Below are 22,996 nucleotides of genomic sequence, written 5' to 3' on the forward strand. Positions count from 1 at the left end.
TTGATTGGAGAACTCAAGTTAACTATTGTAATTGTTTAACAGTAAACGGGGAAGTTCTTGAGGAGACAGATTTTATCCAATGAAGTAGAGATAGGTAAATGTAATTGTTTGTTTGATAAAAGTAATGTTCTATACCATTAAGTTCTTTAAAGTTATTTATATTTATTCTGGAGATATATTTATGAAATGTGTATTATTTATTGAGATTTTAATTTTGTTTTGGAAGGTGATAGTTGTGAGACAACGAATAAGAATAGATGTACAAATTGTGTGGGTGTGCAATTATATCAGCTTGTAATTATCAAATTTCTTTGATAAAGTGATGTTACAATATGTGGCCAACAACAATTTGCCAATTTGTAATGGGATTACTGAGACTTGGTTTAATTGGGCTGGAAACGTTACTTGCTGTCTTCGATACCTCATGAAGTCCACTTCATACATATTTTGATTATTGAAATCGGTCTTATAAAAGAACTTTCCAATGTGTTCTTGTTGGACTTGTAGGAAAACACATGTTGACAGTAGAACAGGGTCTTTATTAACATTTTTTTTCTACTTACAAAAGGTGGATTAGATGACAATTTCTTATCGAACAGCGTTTTGAAGTTTTTGAAATCTGCAAGTTCCATATTGTGCACTGTGTATTTACCTGATGTTTGCCTAACTAGTTGTTGCCAGTCCCATGGTGTTAAAATGGCCAAATTGGAGAGTTTCTTTCTTTTTATTTCGATTAAAGCATGAACAGTGTCTGCTTCCATATGTGTGTGCCCTTTCAGTAAAAACTTTTGAGTGATCGTCTTTATTTGCAGTATCCAAAAATAGCACATTATAATACTTATATTTTTATTTTGTCCATAGCAGTTATCGGTCCAAAGAGTGATGTCCCCTACTTGACTACTTGGAATTGTATTGTCAGCCCATTTCAAAATTGACGAGGCAATTTCATTTGCACCTCGGGCCCCTTTCGATTCGTCCCACAATATACATTGTACAAAAGAATCACTGGCATCATGTAATGTAAAATTTAATGTCCAAAGCTTCCTTTTGCAGAAACTAATACAATTGTTTGTTAGTGGTGAAGGCAAACATTTTTGCAAATCACCAGATAGTACTTTGTATCTTGGTGACTCTTTAGCTATTATAAAGTCCAATTGTTTTAAGTTATACCGAGTTTTAGATTCAATTAGGAGAGCATCATGATCAGCCTGTACAATGGTTAGTTCATCTGCAGTAAGATTATTTTTAAATTGAGTGGTGAATGTACTGCATGTATCGCAAATGTCTCTTTCGGGCGGTTTACCCGAAACGACCACTTGAAGTCTATATTAAAAATATCTGCGTACAACCACTTTTTTGCTCTGAGCTTTGGATCTACATGTCTTTCATTGCATTCATCAATGTACAGTTGATACATCTTTTCTATTGTAAGTTCTGTGCCCAGATAATCTCTCTTACTCCTTTCTCTGGAATAATGACTCTCGTATTTTGGGAATGATTTAATATGTTGATGTATACTATTTATGATTTCGGTAGGAGTTTTATTGGCTGGCGTGTGTCTACCTCTTTGATCAGGTTTTATTAAACCTCCTGGCTCAATTTTTTTCAACATATTTACTACTACTAAATTAGATATACAAAGTGTGTTTAAAAAGATAACCTTGCACACCTTCAATAGCTGATTGTTCACTGTAAGATGGTAATGTAGTGTACTTATTATTTTTAGATTTGGTAGAATTTAGATCTTTTTTCTTGATCGAAGAGTAGGTTGGATGTCGATACATGAGAAGATAAATTGCTTTTTAAGATCTGAAACGTTTGTCTCAGTCCAGTATGAGTTGAACATTTTTTGTCTTTCGTATTCTGGCAATCTTTCAGAGTATTTCATGCGACACATGCAAGAAGGCTTTAACATTTTTGCAGGCATGTCTTTGCCTCTTTTACTGAGATACTCTTTTCCACCAGCTATTTTTCGTTTGCGAACATTACAGGCTCAATTTTGTTCATTTACTACACGTTTTTTACCTTTTTGTTTGCACTTAGTTATATTTTGTACCTTTCTTTTAACACTTTTCTCTTCTAAAATAACTTCATTATGTTCATTGAAATTGCCTGCATCACTGCTTAGGGATAAATCGTCCTGAAGAAGATTTTTTTTATTGCCCCACTAATCGTAGGAGTAATAATAGCTTTCTCTTTTACCTTTGTTTTCGCTGGTTTACTTATACGTCTCATATCATTGTCGTCCGATTCTGAGCTTTCACCTCTTAGAGGCTCATAGATTTTATCAATATCCGAATTTTCATCTCCAAACAAATTATCATTTTCGTCTACTTCTTTCTTATAACGAATATATTACATCTAAAAGAAGGACTTGAATCGTGTTTTATTATAATTTATAAAAATATTTTAATTCAAAAATAATGATAAAAAATAAAAAATTTAGACATGACTTTAAATTATTATGTTTAATTTCAAATCGAGAGGTGTCATTCGTTTCTCGTAAAGTGTAGCACAAAACTGTATTGAGTTGTGGCATACTAGAATAAATAAAACACACTGGAAAAATTAAAAATTTAATTTGAAATTAATACAAAATGAATAACTTTTACAGTGGAAGTGTGGAATTTAAATATATGTATTATAATTCGAAACTGCTGAAATAATAGTGTTTTGTCATATCTCCATTATTAAAAAATTCGTCAAACATTTTGGACATTAACTCAACCGTCTCTCTGGTTGTTAAATTTATTAGCTACCGTTTTTTGTTGTTAATAATAAAAATAATATTTATCTAAACACATTTTTAAAAGTTATTTTTTTATTTAGATTTAGTTCAATTCCGTTTTCTCTGTGATGGCAACAATGAATTGTTTCACCAACCATTGTCTCCAGTCTGAACCAGAGATATGTAAGAGAGGTTCTCTTATATATCTCTGGTCTGAACACTGGTTTACATTGGGAAAAAAAGTGTACCATTTTTATATGACGGGAAGTGTACAAGGGTACATAACACTATGCCCGGATGGTAAATGACCGTGCACACATATAGTAGAGGTAAACAACACCAAGTCCACATGGTGTTGTTTACCTCTGACTGGAAGTGGACTTGGTGTTTATTAAAAAGTCGGTAACTTGCCGTAAAATTGTCTCTGGACATAGTATGGTTTACCTATGTGTAGAGCCAGCAAAGTTATATTCAAAAGTGCAATAATCTAAATTTCGATAAAAATGGACATAGGACTTTACCTCCGGGGTACACAATTTAATTATCGTATAATCTATAAGTGTTTAATATGTTTTAAAATGGTAAAATATTTTAATTTTCTTTACAATAAAACGGATGTATGAAAAATGATGACTATAATATTATTGTACGGTGTTTATCTAATGCAAATGGCGAAAAGAAAAAAATTGGAGAGGGAAAACCAAAGAACAATATGAAATGAAGCGTAAAGTAAGAAAAACTAAAACGATTTTTAATGAAAATGAGATATAGAAATGAAGCGTAAAGTAAGAAAAACTAAAACGATTTTTAATGAAAATGAGATATATATTCAATTTTTGACCTATAAACCCATTTGTTACTAAGTGTGTTTATTATTATTATTACAATTGTAATTAATCGAACTTATGCCGTTTACTTCATAAGTGGTTTTCGTTTTGAATTACGTACTTATGGATAAAATTACAAGATTTGTATTAAAATACAATCAATACTTTAACTCGTGTTATCAGAGTACATTTGGAAGTATTTTGAATTTGATATAAATTTGGAAGACCAATTTATTCTTATATACTTTGTAGTCAACAGCGTTTTTTCATAAATTATATGACTTAATAGGTAAGTATTTCTTATTGAAGTATCTGTAATATATATTAGTGTTAGATTATGTACTACTAGTGTTTTTCTCATATCTTTTCTAAGAAAAGCTGCGATTTTTTATTTGATTTTGCCTGGCCACTCATGATTTTGAATGTTCCCTCCAGTTGACTTCAACCGGACTTTGACATCATAGTGTTTGACTCTTTACTACAGCGGTTGTGTCATACATATATAGATTAGAGCCAGTATTTTCTTATAATGGTTTTTGCGTTACATATTCTATGGAAAGCTGCATTTTTTTTTATTTATTTATGCCTCAACCTCAAAAGGTTATTGGCGTAGTACAATTTAAAAATATTGTTCTGAAGCTATCTTCTTGTGGCATTTTAAAGTAGATACTATTTTAATGGGAATAAGCCTTAATTGAAGGTTAAAATAAGTTTATTGACGTTTAAATTTCCACAAATGCTCAAGAACGACTTCCGAAGTGTCAATAAACTTATTTTAAAATTAAATTGTGGCTTATTCCCATTAAAATAGTATGTACAATGGTAAGTTTTACAATTTATTTGGTACATTTATGGAATATAAATATGATGACAAATTTTTCATATCAGTTCCGTCAGTTGATACTGCTTGTAAGGTATCTTTTCTGATTTCTACAGCTTCTGGACTCGAGACTGCTAGTTTTGTTAAGAAATCTACTTTTTTATCACCAGCAATTTTGATATTTGAAGTAATCCATAGAAAGTTGACATTTATGTTCATAATTTGCAGTTTAATGCTGATTTAATAAGTATGGCTAGGATATAAGTTGTTTAAGGCAGTTACGGAACTTAAGGAATCCCTAATAATGACAGGATTTTTGATACTATTTTCTACCACAAAATTTATTGCATTGAGGATAGCGGTTACCCCGGCTGTGTAAATGGATGTTAATTTGGGGAGCTTAATTAATATTTTTGTTTTATTAAACATAAATGCTGCTCTAACTCCCTCTATAGTTTTAGAGGCATCGGTATATATAAGATTATGATTACTATATGTCTGGAGTTCTTGAAGGACCTATTGATATAATGCTTTGGGATGGTTATCTGATTTTTTATGTATGGAAAGTTTGGCATTGATAGTTGGTAAGCAATAGGTATCTGGAAATTTGAATTCAAATTCACTGAGGTAGTTATTTACCCGTTCATAAAAAGGAAGATCAAGCCTAGCATGTGTTGTAAAAATATTCCTAAAACGGCCTGAATTTACATAGTGGTTAACAGGATTCATTTGCGCTACAGGTTATTCATTCAGGTCAATCATAGCTTAATAGCATTTGCCTGTATGGAAGCTGCAGATGTTAGTAAAAGTTGTTTTCTTCGACATTCCAGGGGGACTTCTCCAGCTTCACAGTGTAAACTTTCAGTAGGGCTAGTATAAAAGGCACCTAGTGCAGTATTTTGTATTTGATCGAGTTGTTTTATCAAATATAGTTTTGCTGAATCGTAAATAATACAAGCGTAATCGAGTTTGGACCTGATAAATGATTTGTACATAAGAGTCAGTGTTTTACTCTCTGCTCTCCACATGTTGTGTGCAACAGTTTTTATAATGTTAAGTGTAGATTGACAAGTACATTTTAGATCATGAATGTGGTGATTCCTGAATAATCTGTTGTCAAATGTCACGCCTAAACATTTAATTTTCTCAACATATTTATTTCTTTACTAAATAGTTTTAATTCTGGAATGATATAACCTCTTTTTTTGAAAAAAACAGCCTTTGATTTTGTTGTTGATAATTGAAAACCAGTAGAATTTATCCATGATTCGAGATTTCTTAGTACTTTCTGTAAATGAGCTTGGAGAGTTTTATCATTTTATAAACCATCAGATTATTTATTGCAATAAGAAATAGGGAGATACTTAAATTAGACCCTTGGGGAATTTCGTTTTTTTTTAAATTTTTGTATTTAGATAAAGTACCGTTATCTCGTACATTAAAAGTTCGATCAGATAGGAATTTTTTAATGAATTGTGCTATATTACTTTTATTCCCCATCGATTAAGTATTTGAATAATACCATGTCGCCAAACTGTATCGCATGTTCTAGTTATGCCAAAAAATACTGCAATACATTTTTGTCCACATGCCATTACTTTATGAATCTCAGAAACTTGCCATGTCTCCATGTATTATTATAGATATCCAGCAAGCGGTTCTTTGAAGATGAAAGAAGTTGTTGAAGAAATATTGCAGGAATGTTATTAGGACCGGGAGAAGAGTTTTTCGTATTATTGAGTGAGTATTCTAATTCATCCATGGTTATGGGATTATTTAAAGGAAAAAAGCTGAAAAAGGATTCAGCCCTTTCTTCTTTAGTCAAGAAATCTGGAGAAAGAACATCGTCGCTTGAGAATCTTTCAAAACTATTAGCTAGAATATTGGCTATGTCTAGAAGGGAAGTGTATATTTTTTGATTTTGTTTTAAGAAGTTAATGTGGTTTGGAATATTTTTTCCGGATATCTTCCGTATCATTTGCCATACTTTATTTATTGGTGTAGATTAATTTAATTCTGAAATAAACACTTTTTCCATGTATTGTATTCAATGTATTCATTTCATTTGTAACTAGATTACAATAGTCGTGCCAATTTGTATTTTTGACATTCCATTTTACAACATTACAAGATTATTGTATACTGTCAGGATTTGTTATTACAATCGGAAAGAGGTCGCTATCATTTAAATCAGAAAGTACATCTTAAGATAAGATAGCTAATCATGCTGGATCACATATTGAAAGGTCTATAGCAGAGAGGATTTACCAGTTAAAATGTCAAAATGAATATTTGATCCAACACTATTTCGATTCTACGACTTAATGGAGTAATTTTTTTTGATCCCCATGTATAATTATGTCCATGAAAATCTCCAAGTTTTAGACGAGCTGAATGTATTTGTTTGATCAAATCTGAGATTTTCATGTCGATCAAGTTACGTATTGATTTGAAGAATTTCTGCATCGATGGATGAAGGAGTGTAGATCGCTACGCCCCCATAGCATAATCTACATTTTCCCTATTTTTATATCTGCAGGTGAAGTTTTTTAAATTATGAACTTTAGTATTTTTAAACTAAGTTTCTTGTCAACATAATACGGATGGTGAGGGTTTTTTAATCATTTGTTGTAACATCTCTAGAAGAGTGTAATATCCTCGTAGGTTCCACTGGATAATTGAGAAACCCATTATAATATATCTTTTACAGTTTAATTATCGGATTCGGTGTTTGTTTCTGATTGTATGGATTTAAATATTTTGTTTTGAAGTCTAGCGCATCTATTTTTTGATTTTCTATTTTATTTCATGTAGTCGGTTTAAAGCTTACTGGGTCAGGGGTGCCATGAGCATTTTCCAATATATCTACGAATAATCATGAATGTGTTGCTTGTGTGAGTCCATTTCAAAAGGTGAAAGAAATAATAAGTTAGACTTACTCACAATCAATTTAATTTAACTAATCGGACGACCGGTTTCGCTTTCTACAATATGCAAAGCATCTTCAGGTCACGATACAAAGTTAAAATGCTGAAAACAATAATCCCTTATTAGGGTGTTGTCTAATAAAGATAAAAACATAGGTAGGTGATACAAATTATATAAATTACAGTAATTATGCCAATATTACATGTCTGTGGTTTTATAAATGAATAAAATTAATAATAATAAAATGTTTAAGCAGACAAGGTAAGACCCACAAATTGGTAACATCGTCTATTAAACTGTAATGAATCAATAAATAAATGAACAACTAAATAAACATTACTTACATGCCGGTACTCTATTAATTGATGGTTGAAAGAACATGGTTCAAACTATCTTGGATTGTTGATTGGAGAACTCAGGTTAACTATTGTAATTGTTTAACAGTAAACTGGGAAGTTCTTGAGGAGACAGATTTTATCCAATGAAGTAGAGATAAGTGGAATGTATTGTTTGTTTTATGAAAGTAATGTTCTATACCATTAATTTCTTTAAAGTTATTTAAGTTTATTCTGGAGATATATTTATGAAATATTTTTCATAAATATATTTCATAAATATATCTCCAGAATAAACTTAAATAACTTTAAAGAAATTAATGGTATAGAACATTACTTTCATAAAACAAACAATACATTCCACTTATCTCTACTTCATTGGATAAAATCTGTCTCCTCAAGAACTTCCCAGTTTACTGTTAAACAATTACAATAGTTAACCTGAGTTCTCCAATCAACAATCCAAGATAGTTTGAACCATGTTCTTTCAACCATCAATTAATAGAGTACCGGCATGTAAGTAATGTTTATTTAGTTGTTCATTTATTTATTGATTCATTACAGTTTAATAGACGATGTTACCAATTTGTGGGTCTTACCTTGTCTGCTTAAACATTTTATTATTATTAATTTTATTCATTTATAAAACCACAGACATGTAATATTGGCATAATTACTGTAATTTATATAATTTGTATCACCTACCTATGTTTTTATCTTTATTAGACAACACCCTAATAAGGGATTATTGTTTTCAGCATTTTAACTTTGTATCGTGACCTGAAGATGCTTTGCATATTGTAGAAAGCGAAACCGGTCGTCCGATTAGTTAAATTAAATTGATTGTGAGTAAGTCTAACTTATTATTTCTTTCACCATATCTACGAATGTTGCATAATATATTGAATGGGTTACTGAAGTATCTTCATATTTTCGTCTAGCTGAATTTTTTGTATCGTCAGTTACTTTAATGGTTCCTTTGTCTGCGATTGAAGACATTTGCTTTTTCAATTTTGGGTCTGGAAAGGGGTTATTTACTGGAGTGTCATTTGATGGAGGGATTATAATTTCAGAACGATTTCGTTTGTTTGAAGGAGGATCGTATGACATTTGTTGGGAATTAGTGCTTTCTGTAACATGAGTAGAAGGTAAAATATGGATATCCGGTTTAGTCGATAGTGTGCATTCATTGTTTATTGGATCGGTTGAAGTAGTTGGAGCAGCAATGTTTAGCAGAATGTCTCAATTGCCTGCAGTTAGTACATAGATCCTTCTGCATTACAAGTAATATACGATATGATGCCATTTCATAATAATTTACAATTATTGAGTCACGTATTGGTCAGAGTCAGGGAGAAATAAAAGTATGCCTTCTGAAACTGAAAATGTATTTGTAATTATGGTTTGATGTACTAATTTAAAAAAAAAATTGCTTGGAGTTACCGAATTTAATCCCAAATTAGAAAGTACATTTTGAATAATTGAATGTGGGATTAAAGAACAAACAGTTGATATCAATAATCTTTCATTTGGTGACATCAATTTACGAGCCTGAATTTTTTGGTGGTTTACAGTAGTTATTATTCCTTTGATAATTTGTAGAAAATTGTTAGCCAATTCTAGAGGAGAAAAGAATATTTTGGGTGCATTAAATCACCAACTGCAAACAAATATTCTTCCAACTTTGTATTTTCTAGTGTACATTTTTCTAGTGTACAAATTTAGGTACATTTTGATTAGTGACACTTGCAAAGATTGTTTCATATTTGGATTTGCCTAATGTTGCTCCAGTTCTTGTTCAGGAGGCCCAAGAGGCGGAAAATTATCCATTTTTAATTATTATCATGTATACATTTTAAATTATCTAAGATTATCGCTAAGATATACTAGTTGCTGAAAAGTGTATCATTCTTCTCGTAATATGTGCCCTAAATATGCAGTCTTCTTACTTTTTACATAATCAATTCCAATCCTGGAATCCTGCTCTTCCTAATACTTCTTCATTTCTGACTTCATAATATTCTAAGCATTCCGCGCAGGCACCACATTTCAAAAACTTAAGTTTGCTAATGGATCTGGTCTTTAACGTACACGCTTCCATTTTATCCAAGATAACAGACCAAACGTAATACTTTAGCATCTTGTATCTTAGGATGAAATCCAATTTGCAATCATTTCGAAATTTACGAAGTTTAAAAAAAGATTCTGGCTTGTTCTACTCTGCATTTCATTTTAGTCTCAGGGTCCCAACTATCGTTTAGCAGATAACCCAAGTATTTTAACCATCTGACTTGCATGATTTCTTGTCCAGCTACATATATCTCTGCATTTGGGTAATTATTTGGACCTATAATCATTTTTTCTATCTTCTTGATATTTATTTTCAAACCCAAAGCTTCATCTGCAAGAGTAAAATAATTTGAAAGACATTATGTTGTTATATAAGATATATATATATATATATATATATATATATATATATATACGTTCGAATTATCGGGTAAACTGGTCTGTAATGAAAATCTTTCTTTTTTCTAAATTACTCAATATTTCGCCATTTATTTAATAGCTTCTTCAGGAGTAAACTAAAACAATTTGAACATTACAAAAAATGTCGTACAAATACATTTTAAAACACTCACAGAATTTAAAAGATTTCGCAAATAAATAATTAAATTCTGTGAGTGTTTTAAAATGTATTTGTACGCCATTTTTTGTAATGTTCAAATTGTTTTAGTTTACTCCTGAAGAAGCTATTAAATAAATGGCGAAATATTGAGTAATTTAGAAAAAAGAAAGATTTTCATTACAGACCACTTTACCCGATAATTCGAACGTATTTATAAATTATTTTTTGGTCGAAATAATCATTTCTAATATATATATATATATATATATATATATATATATATATATATATATATATATATACATATATATATATACATATATATATATATATATATATATATATATATAGGTATATATATATATATATATATATATATATATATATATATATATATATATATATGTATATATATATACAAGGATTTCCACAGTTTTCACCGTTTTCTCAAATTTTTCCTGTTTAGCCTTTTCCCTTCCTGTAGGTTTCTTCTACTCATTGCTTCGTCCACTTCATCTCTGAAAGATCTTCGGGGTCTGTCTCTCTTTCTTCTTCCTATCGGGCTCCACTCTGTTATTCTATTTATCCACCGATTTTGGTCTGCTCTTCTGACATGTCCGTACCAGGTTAACTTCTTCTGTTCGATGTAGTCTATTATGTCGGAGTTCATTCCCATTCTCCTCTTATCTCCATGTTATTTATTCTATCTCTTCTTGTTACTCTGCAGCTTCTCTTTAGGAATTCCATCTCTGTTGCTCTTATTTTGTTATATAAGATAATATTGTTAATAAATATAATGTTTACTTTGATATCCTTAGTAGAGTCTGCCACTGTTTCTGCGAATGCTTTTTCTGCGTATAAGTTAAACAGCTCGGAGAAAATATAAAGCCTTTTTTATTGAGAAATCTTCCGTTTCATTTAAATTTTGAATACGCACTGTTGCTGTCTGGTTCCAATGCAGATCGGCGATAACTCTTATCCTTGGCATCCAATCCTAACTAATAAAATCACCAATAAAATATCATTAGTTCATGTTTTACAATGTCAAATGCTTTCTCATAATCGATGAGACAGAGAAAGATATCCTTTCTTTGATATAAACAATTCTGTATTAATATTTGCATAACAAGGATCACCTCTCCCGTGCCAAGTCGATTTTCGAAACCAAACTGACTCCAGCTACTGACTTCTTCACATTTCTTAAATAATCTTGTATGTAGTATTCTCAAAAAAAGTAAAAAGTTTAAAAAAGTGACTTATTAGACTTATTAGCAGGTGATCTTTGTAGAATTTCACACGTGATGTTTTGGGTTAAGCGATAAATGTAGAGTGAAGCCAATTTTATGGAATCTGGTCCGTATCGTAGATATCGTTAAAAAGCTTTACAATAATGTCCAGATTTTCTTTATTAAGTAACTTGATTGTTAGTGTATCTATATCATCTGGTTCTGGGGCTTTGTTACTTTTTAATAGTTTGATAGCGTACAACCTCAGCTTTCAAAATACTTAGGACATTCAAATGGTTGCCCAATTGTGGTGGTTTTTGTGTTCTGTGATCGTTAAACAAATTAGCTGTATATATTTTTCAGGTGTTAAGTACATCGCGAGGGGCCATTATTGGTTCATCTTGGTCATTATGTATACCAGTGACTTATTTTTGGAGATTGAAGCTATCGCCGAGTTTATATAGGTTTTCTACTTTGGTGCAAAGTCTAATCTTCCAGATCTCCTTCGCCGCTAAAATTTCTTTACAAATTTTGTTGTTTTTCGGTACCCTACTTGGTCCTGCCTGATCTTTCACTTGGAAAAATACTTTATGACTTAGACACACTTCTAAAATAAAGGTCAAACTGGCAACATGTGTATGTTCTCAAAAAACTTGATAGTGTGTGAAATCTTACACACTATCAAGTTTTTTGAGAACATACACCTGTTACCAGTTTGACCTATGATCTTACACTGTCTGTGTTATTCGCACCATTAAATAATCCATTTATAAGGTCGAGAGTTTTCTCTGTCCTATTAGACAGTGAAGATATTTGCCATGGACAAATGTCTACTTGGAAAGGTACTTCAGGTTTATTTCTGGATGCCATATGTTCAGAAATCATCAGTTATTCGGCATCCCTAGTTTAATTTATTATGTTGTTATGTTCTGATCTAACCAGTACGTTACTCAGGTTTTATCTATAATATTCCATTCTCCCCTCCCCGTTAGTATGCCCCTCATAGACCTGTGATTCCGAGGCAAGCAAGTCTTTGCACCCCGCTTAATTTCAGGATGGCACTTTTTTGCTGCGCCTTTGGCCACCATACCACTGATTCATACGTAAATATGAGTTTTATCACCATGTTATAAATTAAATATAACATGTTTGGTCTTAAAGAAATTTTTCCATGAGTGCGTCCGGCTACCATTAACGTAGTTATTGTTGGTTCCAAGTAAGCCTTGAGTCTAATAATGCCCCAAGATACTTTACTTCACTCAACAGATTTAAACATGTACCATTTAGGCTTAGAAGACTCAATCCCTCTAAATTTTTTCTTTAGGTCTCAGGATTGATGTTAAGTCCTACATTTGAAACCATTTCTGTCACTAGTTAGAGCTTGTTGCATTTTGTCTCTAACTGTGCCGTGAAACTTGCCGTGGCCATAGATGACAGGTCATCCGCATAACCCAGGGTATGATGCCTATCGTAGCCGAGTCTAGCTATCAGCTCATCCATGATCAGATTCCACAAGAAAGGAGATAAAATTCCTCATGCGGGAAGCCTCTGGCTACCTGTGCTAACACTGTTTCACCCCAGTAAAGTTTGTTTGCGATTTGTTTCAACTATTCTTTTTAAACGAATCGGCCTTGTGATTGCTTCATAGGTGGTGTTGTCGAATGCTTCCTCAATATTAAATCTTGGATTTCCAGAACGTACCCTACCTTCTATACGAGATGGTGCAGTGCCGTTTCTGTGGAGACTTATGTCAGTACGCAGACTGTCTCTAATGTATTGGTCTTTCAACCAATATAGCATCCCTAATATGCCTATCGAGCAGTTTTTCTAGAGTATTCTCAACAGACTTATCGGCTGTAAGGACTTAAATTTTCCTCTCTGATTTTACCAGGTTTGCGTATAAAAGCGGCCCTTACTAACCTCCAAGCTTTTGGTATGTACCCCAATCCAAAGCTAGTCTACAGTAGCATACATAATTTTTTGTATAGAAGATCATTTCCCTTCTGTAGAAGTATTGGATAAATCACGTCCGAACCCGGTGATTTATATGGCCTAAATGAGTTTATTGCTCATTTGATTTTGTCTTGGTTTACCACATCTTTTGCCTTGCGCCAGTTTTCACTAGAAATTGTATCCAGTCTAAGTGGTATCCAAGTGTCTAGTGGCATCAGTTTTGTTTTCAGACTTCAGAAAATGCACCGTAAAAAGTTCTTTCAGCTTTCATCTTTCAGTTGAGATATTCGCCCCAGTCACCTTATATTTTGCCGAAATTAAATTTAAATCTAACTTCTGCCCTTTGATTTGCACGGTTATTATTCCACCAGGGTAGTTTGCTGTTGAAATTCCTCAGTATCTCAGACCTTTGCATTCGAACGCTGACATGAAAACCACTTAAAATTGTTCAGCAGTCATGTTTAGGTCCAATGTATACCTTATCGTCCCTTTAACTCTGCTTAAACAATATTCCAAGTCTACTAGATATTCTTGCCAGTTTGTTTTACGACAATTACGATAAGTTTCCTTGTCGATGATCTGAACGGGATACCTCACCTAATACATGCCATTTTTGATTAACAGTTCTTGCCACGTGAGTCGTGGCTACTGTTATATAAATTATGTCCTTCCGTTATGAAGTTACAAAAGTTGTATGTCTCACCTCTTGCATTGTTGTATGTACTGAGACAAGTACTTTACAAGTCAGATGATGCGCGTTTGGATCACAGCCAATGATTAATTGCAGTCCTACAATCTCTCAATCTACAATCTAAAATGTTTCCTACAATCTCTCACTAGCTGTTTCAATTTCCTTGATAGTAGTTATTCGGGATCATCAAAAGGGAGGTATGCTGATCCGAGATCTCCTTCATACCTCCTTCCACTATGATCCTCATCTTTACTGTCGATAAGTTCCTGAAAGAGAAATTCATCAATACTAGTGTTTCTATATTTCTTTTGACTATTATGCAGGCCCTTGGGAGTTCGGCAGACCGGCTAAATATAAGCTCTTCACCAATACCCGATAGACCTCTTATTTTGCCTTTGTAAACTCAGGGCTCTTGTATCAAAGATACTTCGAGCTTTCTCATGACAACAGTAAGTTCTGCCGAAGCAGGCTTCGGATACCTTTCCAAGGCTTTAATACGCCTTGAAAAAAGCAGCCTTCAGTGCTCTAAAGGAGACCTCGTTGATCGTGTATACGAGGATTTGCGAGTCCTCTCCGATCTTTCAATTCTCAAACAACCACTCTTCCAACTTATGGTCTATATTCTTCCTCTTCAAATGGGTTCTGATTGTTGTTTCCTCAGTCTGTTTCTCGGGGATGCTGGTAAGAACCAAGTTTTATGGAACTGCAACAATTGATTTTGACTTCCAATAGGAACTTCATCCACTGCTAGTTTCAGTTTGTCAATTATTATGTCTGATTGAGCCTGATCTAGTTGAGTATGAAGATGGTGTCTGTGTGACACCGCCATCCTGAATAGTTTTGTGGCGTTACTGTATGACCTAGTCTGCTCATTAGAGTCCCTTGGTATTTTGGCAACCATTTTTTGCGAGGGACTAGTGGTATTGTCCCAAGGTTTCTTTTTATCTTCTGGTTTTGACGTTACTTCCGCTTTTATTTTATGAGGATTTGCGGTGGTTCATGGTCCAGCAGTTATGACACTTTAAAGATTGCATAAAATGTAAAATTAGAAATTTAAGGTCTATTCAACCCCACGTACTATAACGTGACAAAATCTTGGTGCGGTATATTCTTTCTACATTAATGTAAAAAATTCGCACTTGGAATTTAAATTTTCTAATCAAGGAGCCTTAGAAGGACCTCTGTGTTCCATTTTGAGTCATAATTTAGTATGTCATTGTCAGCTATGATTATCTGACCGTCATTATATGCTGACCCATTAAATGTTACGCAGAGTTCACATTTGATTATCACACAGAAGATCCGAAGAAGTGTTCGATATTTGTAATCGGTAAAATGATCAAGTCAGTTTGAAGAAATATATCAAGGACACAGGTCCTTGGCTTTTTTACCTTAGTGTAGGTCTAAGAAATATTAAAATATCTTATTATATTCGCTACCGCTCTAACGGCACAAAGGAATTTGTTCTCATCAAATTCTATAATATAAATTATTTAGATGTTATATTTATCTTATAATTTTTTTTATTGTTTTTAGATAACTTAATTGAAAAAGGATGAAGACATTATATTTACTTCTCCTTTTGGGGATTGTAAATTTTACAAGCTCTGAAAATGTTTACAAGCAAAGGTTTCTGGAACAATATAATAAAATGCACGACTCCAATAATGGATATTTTTCTTCAAAAGGTATACCATACCACGCTGTTGAAACTCTAGTAGTAGAAGCGACTGATTACGGTCATGAGACAACATCGGAAACACACAGTTACTTCATTTGGTTAGAAGCCATGTATGGGGGTATTACAAATAACTTTTCAAGATTTAACGAAGCCTGGGAAATAATGGAGAAATATATTATTCCTGTACATGAAAGTCAACCTAATACCAATCTATATAACCCCTCTTATCCTTCTAGTTATGCCCCAGAACAGGAATATCCCGAAGACTATCCTCTGGCACCATTTGAACCTCCTGCACCAGTTGGAATCGACCCCTTATATCAAGAATTAGTGGACACATATGGAACTACTGACATTTACGCAATGCACTGGTTGACAGATGTAGATAATGTTTATGGTTTTGGTACTAGTCCTGGAAACTGTGAACTTGGTCCTAATGAGCCTGGACCATCGTTTATTAATACGTATCAAAGAGGACCAAGAGAGAATGCTTGGAAAACAATTCCACAATCAACCTGCGATTCGCATAAATATGGTAGCCCAGAAGGATTTGGTTCTATAACTTCTACTGTAAATCATGTCCCTAGCTGGCAATATTCTGTTGCTCCAGATGCAGATGCCAGAGCCATTGCAGCAGCATTTTGGGCTTCAAGATGGGCAACTAAAAGTGGCCAATTATCACAGATAACTAATACTTTACAAAAGGCTGGTAAATTAGGAGATTATTTAAGATACAGCTTTTTCGATAAGAGCTTTAAGAGAATTGGTAATTGCATAGATCCGTATAAATGTCCAGGAGGTACTGGAAAGGATAGTGCTCATTACTTGTTAGGATGGTATGTCGGATGGGGAGGCTCATTGTCTTCAGAAAATGGATATTCCTGGAGAATTTCAGATGGTGTTGCTCATTTTGGATACCAAAATCCTATGGCGGCCTACGCCTTAATTAGCGAACCTAATATGACCCCCAGCGGTGCAACTGCAGTTGAAGATTGGCAAAAATCTTTAAATAGACAGCTAGAGTTATACGAATATCTACAATCTGTTGAAGGTGCATTTGCAGGTGGTGTTACTAATAGCTGGAATGGTAGATATGAGCAACCACCACAAGAATTAATGAATAACACTTTCCATGGAATGTTTTATAATTGGGAACCTGTTGCATATGATCCTCCTTCAAATCAATGGTTTGGAATGCAACCTTGGTCTACTGATCGTTTGGCTCAATATTATTATATAACTGGAGACGAGAAGGCTAAGAAAACTTTAGATAAATGGGTGTCCTGGATAATCACAAACACTTACTTTGAAGGAGATGATTATAATATACCCAGCACATTGGATTGGTCTGGAGCACCCCCTAATGTGCATTGCAAGATAGTTTACCATGGAAATGCGGTAGGACCCGCAGCAGCTACCGCCAGAACATTATCCTATTATGCCGCTAGAGCTAATCATGCCGAAGCAAAGAATCTCGCTAAAAAAATACTTGACAGTTTATGGAATTTGCATCGTACACCATTAGGAATTTCAGTTGAAGAACAACCTGAGATTCACTTTAACCAATCTGTTTATGTTCCAAAAGATTTTCATGGAGTTTATCCCAATGGTGACGTTATTGATTCAAATTCAACCTTTGTTAGTTTAAGATCATTTTATAAAAAGGATCCGCAATGGTACAAGATAGAAAATTATATGAACGGTGGTCCCGCACCAAAGTTTAAGTACCATAGATTCTGGGATCAAACAGATGTTGCTTTAGGTTTTGGAGTTTACGCACTTCTATTTGATGAATAAGTAGTATTAGATGTTCAATAAATTTTTTACTAAATTATTTTTTATCACTTTATTTTATAATGCATAGACTTTTGAATATTGTAGAATTAATATATTTACTAGTTGTATTTCTTGCTTTGTTTATACTGTAGAAGTTAATATTAAATTTTTTTATTTATTATTAGCTTTTATAAGGGGGGTATGTTGGTATTTCCCCTTTAATTACCGTTGAGTTTGTTTGATTACTTTACTTAGGGAAAGAATGTATTTTCAATGTTAACGTATATTTATTAGAGCACCATTCTTACATGAACAAAACAAAGATTAACAATTAACAGGACTTAGATTAAAAAGATACATGAGGCGTTATAACCTCTTAAGTCAATAATAATAAGCGTCTATATTCTTTGATAATAATCCCAGTATGCCCTTTGTCTCCAGTAGGGCGTATGGCATAATATCAGTAATAATACACGACGCAGCGCGACTATGAGGGTAGGCAACATACACACAAATACATTTCAACACGGGTTGCATACACAAAGGAGATTTTTTTACAACCACCGCATTTGCTTCACGCAACTAGAAGCAAAGGGGGAAGTTGAATATAATGCAACACTAGCAAGTAGGCCTCTGGACGGGATGTCTCCGGTGGCGATGACGGAGAAGCTCACTAGGAGGGTCATCATTCGGGATAGGTGTTATTGTTACAAGGAGTGCCTCGACATCTGTATGAAGCGAAGCAACGCTTCTTCTTCGCATACATGGGTTTCATCAGGCACGGCTAATGCTGTTTTGAGGGGAACTTTCTCTTCTGCGAATGGAAACAAACAGGTTAGGAGATATACCATAATCACTATCGGTATCAGCACGGTTGAACGCAAGAGCTGATACACGGTATTTACCTAGAGGTTCGGCTAGGTTCTGTGGCCACGATATCTCATAGCTGGTTGGGCTAATCACCTTGTTATTATTGGTTGGTTATTATTATTGGATATTATATTATTGGTTATTATGTATAAATCATCGTGACGCGGAGCGAACTTTGGCGTGAAAGAGTCCTCCCGCAAGAGAGAGCATGCACGTTAACGAGTACTATGTCCGACACATTAAACATCACCTTGGCATGGCGATACTTATCGGCATATGTCTTTGCACGATCTTGATTCGCTTCGTAATTTTGGTGAGCTTGGTATAGAATACTACTGAGCGTCTTTAGGTACGTGGTTATCTCTGGTACGAATTTATCATTTTGTACAATAGTCCAAAAGTCTCGTTGTGCACTGTCGGGAGTACGCAATTCACGACCGAAGATTAGAAACGTGGCACTATAACCTGTTGACTGCGATTTAACAGCTGGATGTTCTGTTCTCAAATCACTGGCAGTTTGTTGAGGTAAGTCAACTTGGATAAGATTAACATCAATATTTTCAATTGGTTAACAGGATAGCATATTAGCTACCACATTTAAACGACCAGGAGTATAATATATTTTTAATTCATAGGCCATTTTAACGACAAGGCCCATCTCGAGAGTCGGCCAGACGGAGATTTAAGAGACATTAACCATTTTAGAGGCTGATGATCATTTTGTATTTTGATTTAAGAATTTTCGATATATCCTCTGAATGTATTTCATGCCCAGATGACAGCTAAGGCTTAAAGTTCAGTACTACAGTAGTTCTGTTCAGACTTTGTTAGGAGACGACTGGCGTATTCCACCGGTTTCTCTTCGGATCCCTCCCTCTAAAGTATATAAGCTCCCAATGCGTAATAACTAGCATCGGTTATAAGAGTATAGGGTAGGTTGGGATCAGCCTATCTTAGTATATGGCTAGAGCATAAAAGAATTTTAAGTTGGTCGAAAGCTTCAGTTTGGTTTGTGATCCAAGCCCAACGAACATTCTTCTTAAGAAGATTGGATGTCAGCGAAATTTTCAGTAAAACGTCTAAACAAAGAACTTGCTTGTAGGAATGAAGTTAGCTCTTTGACATTTTTCGGAATAGGTCGATTGACAATACTGGCAACCTTATTTGGGTCAGGGTTTATACTAGACGAAGTGATTACATGACCTAGGTAAAGGACAGAAATACGACAGAAATTACATCTTAAACGATTTTAATGTAATTTAAAAATTGTTAGCCGAGAAAATACTTACTCAAGATCAGTGAGATGCTCACTAAATGTAGCAGATAGAATAATTAGGTCATCTAAGTAAGGAAGTATACGAACATTAGGTAAACCAGAGCAAAATTTGTCAATAAGTCGCTGAAAAGTGGAAGGTCCATTGGGCAGTTCACAAGGCATGCGCTTATGGCGAAATGTGCCAAAGGGACAAATGAAAGCTGCCTTGTTGCTGTCTTCAAATTTTACAATAATCTACTGTAAGACGAGTTCCGCCATCCTTCTTCGGAACCAATACTACATACGAAGCATATGGGGACTCACACTCTAAGGTTCCGTCATTAAGAAGTGTATACACTTCAGCTCTTGTTTGAGCTGTGCTTTTTTAACCTCGGACATTCGGTAGGAAGAACATTCATCAGTTAAAGTTATATAATGTTCAGCAAAAGGCTCTTTGCTTGGACAAAAAACATAGTCATGTTTAGACAAAATGTCATTTATTTCAGACTTTCTGTTAGACCTAGAGTAATGGCTTCATCTTTCCTCAATTCAACTCGTGCCAAATGAACAAAATTTGACATGAAATCAGATATAAATGATTCAGATGAAAATGGATAGCGTACAGACATTCCGTCACCATGATACCAGCAATCACATGGTATATCAAGAATGATATCAGCTAACCTAAGAAAATCAGAACGTAGAAGTTTTCTACTTTGTACATGATCAGGTTCCGATCATAAAGTTAATGAATGTTTTCTACCTCGAAGTATGACATTAACCTGAAAGGAAAGAGCATTAGCTAAACTGGTTTTGCCATCAGCCAAAGATTTGGTACTGTAGGGAATTTTATCTTTGAGTAAAATTTTTCTAATTGTAGCAGCAGCGATGCTATGTTCGACACCTGAGTCAAAAATTACAACAACCATAATGATCTTCGATAGTAATGGGAGTCAACGGGCTTAAATATGGCAATAATAATAATCAAACTGTGGCATTAATTTGTTTTCAGTAGGGCGCATGACTAATAATACATGACGCAACGCGACCTACAGGGTAGTCAACATAAATCCAAACACATTGTTATCCATGTCAAAGTTACATCTTTTGATTTTTATTCTAAGAACTTATTTATACTTTTAAACTACTTTTTATCTTTAAATATATAACCATAGAATATACCATTCAAATATATCTCTTTACGAATACACACACGTTTTACAAGAAACCGAAACAGCGAAGATTGACGAGGATAAGTCTTGATGGCAGTACCAAAAATGAAATTGTTTTTATAATCTCAAATAACAAATAAATTTACACAGACGTCTTCCTACTAAACCGTTTTGACACAAACAGTGATAATAGGATGGTAAGGGCACAGTTGAATGCTTAAGGGGCGGTACTTTCTACCCTAGTTAAATCCCGATTAGAACGATTTTGTTAGGCGTAATTAAGTTGATAACTTTCATCAGATATAGATAATAGACTTAATCAAGATTTAACGGCCAATTAACTTTTAACCGGCCAAAAGTAGTATGATTAGCAGCCATTTAAAACATAATCCATAGAGGTAGAACTGGAGGATAATAAGTGAAGCCTATTTTTTTTAAGTTGGGAGCGCTTGTTGTTCGCTAGGTTGACATAAATAAGGGGACAGAAAATGTAAACATTGTTTAAAATTTCACTTGTTTCCCGCAATAATTATATGGAATTGTGGGTGAGTCGTTTTAAGTAAAATAATCTTCTGGCAGAAAAGCAGCAAAATATTTATTTTTACATATATGTGGAACATAGTGGGGTTGTGACCTCAAAATACTAAAAATACTACATAAAGCACTTGTTTTGAGTCCCCTGAAATATGGTTGCCAAATATTTTCTCTATTTTCTTAATACATATTTAAGAAACTGAACCAGATGCATTACAGGAACATAAGAATCATCACACGATGTATGAAATCACCCCTAAAAAATTCACTAAATGGGTTCATTAAAAAATTTAGGTATAATAAAAAATCTAGCATAGAAAACCATCCCATCACAGGAGCAGTCATGAAATTAAAAGCATTAAATACAGAAGATAAGAAATACTAGAAAAATACGGAAAAATCCACTTTAGTGACATCTCTTGGATAAATACAACCCTATCTAATAATATGCTACCTTGTCTCAAATACAAAGTGGCCTTGCCTCAAACACAACTCGGAACCATATTAATTCTTAATCTTAAAACCAAAAAGACAGAATTTCAGCAGACAAACTTGTTAAATATAGTAGGAAAGTTCACAACATACAAAAAAATCTTCACAGATGGTTCAGTCGATCTACTGTGCAAAGCACGGTTTTGAGTCTTTTCACCTGATGAGCCTTATGCATTTTCTTCCAGACTACACAACCACGCACAAATCTGCACAGCAGAAGTGATTGCTATTAATCATGCAGTTCAAGTAATACTGGAAAGGAAAATTAGATATTCTATTATTTTCTCAGACTCCAAGAGTGCATTGCAAAAAATTAAAAAAGCTGATTTTTCAAAGGAGATAGAACACACATCTTACCTAACAAAAAGAACTACAGATTCCAGGACACTAATTATCTAAACAATTTCTGGTAAAATATTGTCAGATTCAGGTGATCCCCGTCCCCGCCTTCATCAGCTCTTCTGTAGAAAAGTCTGCTGCCGTTGTTTTTACATGCAAAGGTGTGAATTTCTTTATCTCTCTCTGTGGGAATAGCTTTTCTTCCAGCTCTCTTTGATTTTAAGGATATTACTTTCTTTGAGATTTTTGGTAACTATCTTGTACGCATCATACCAGATGCCATTTCCGACATTATCGCACATTTGTTTCCAGCATCTTTTCTTTCATTGTTTAATTCCTTTGCGAGTTCTTCCTGTAAATATTTTAATAGCCCTACCTCTTCCTCTACCAGTTGGTTTTTCTTTTTGTCTCTAGCGACTATTCTTCTCAGTTCAACGTAACCTCTTCTTATCCCTTGTATGCTGTCTGTTCACCAATATGGGCGGCTGCTTATTCTTTTACCTTGCGAGTGGAACTTTCTGGTTAGCTCTTTGATTTTTTCGCATCCCTATTAGTAGTTGTTGAGATATTTTTCCATTTCTCTGATTTCTCTTTTAGTTTCTGCCTATCCATGTTTTTCGTTCTTCTACCATCGTTAGTTTTTTTTTATATTTTGTCTTATCTTGAATATGATGAATTTATGATGAGTAAATATTTTCCCTTCTCGTCGCTAGCATGACATCTATATGAGTTCGGCTTTC

The 22,996-nt window shown here is 33.8% G+C and overlaps 1 protein-coding gene across 1 annotated transcript; it reads left to right on the top strand.

The window, feature by feature from the left end:
• The first annotated feature begins 3,732 nt into the window (after window positions 1-3,732).
• LOC140441314 (exoglucanase B-like) lies at window positions 3,733-17,649 on the top strand. The gene is made up of 2 exons (XM_072531959.1): window positions 3,733-3,844; window positions 15,674-17,649. Exon 2 carries the CDS (start codon window positions 15,693-15,695, stop codon window positions 17,613-17,615), a length of 1,923 nt encoding a protein of 640 aa, XP_072388060.1. The 5' UTR covers window positions 3,733-3,844; window positions 15,674-15,692; the 3' UTR covers window positions 17,616-17,649.
• Window positions 17,650-22,996: the final 5,347 nt, after the last annotated feature.

This window comes from Diabrotica undecimpunctata, chromosome 5 (assembly GCF_040954645.1).
Source record: "Diabrotica undecimpunctata isolate CICGRU chromosome 5, icDiaUnde3, whole genome shotgun sequence".
Lineage (NCBI taxonomy): Eukaryota > Metazoa > Arthropoda > Insecta > Coleoptera > Chrysomelidae > Diabrotica > Diabrotica undecimpunctata.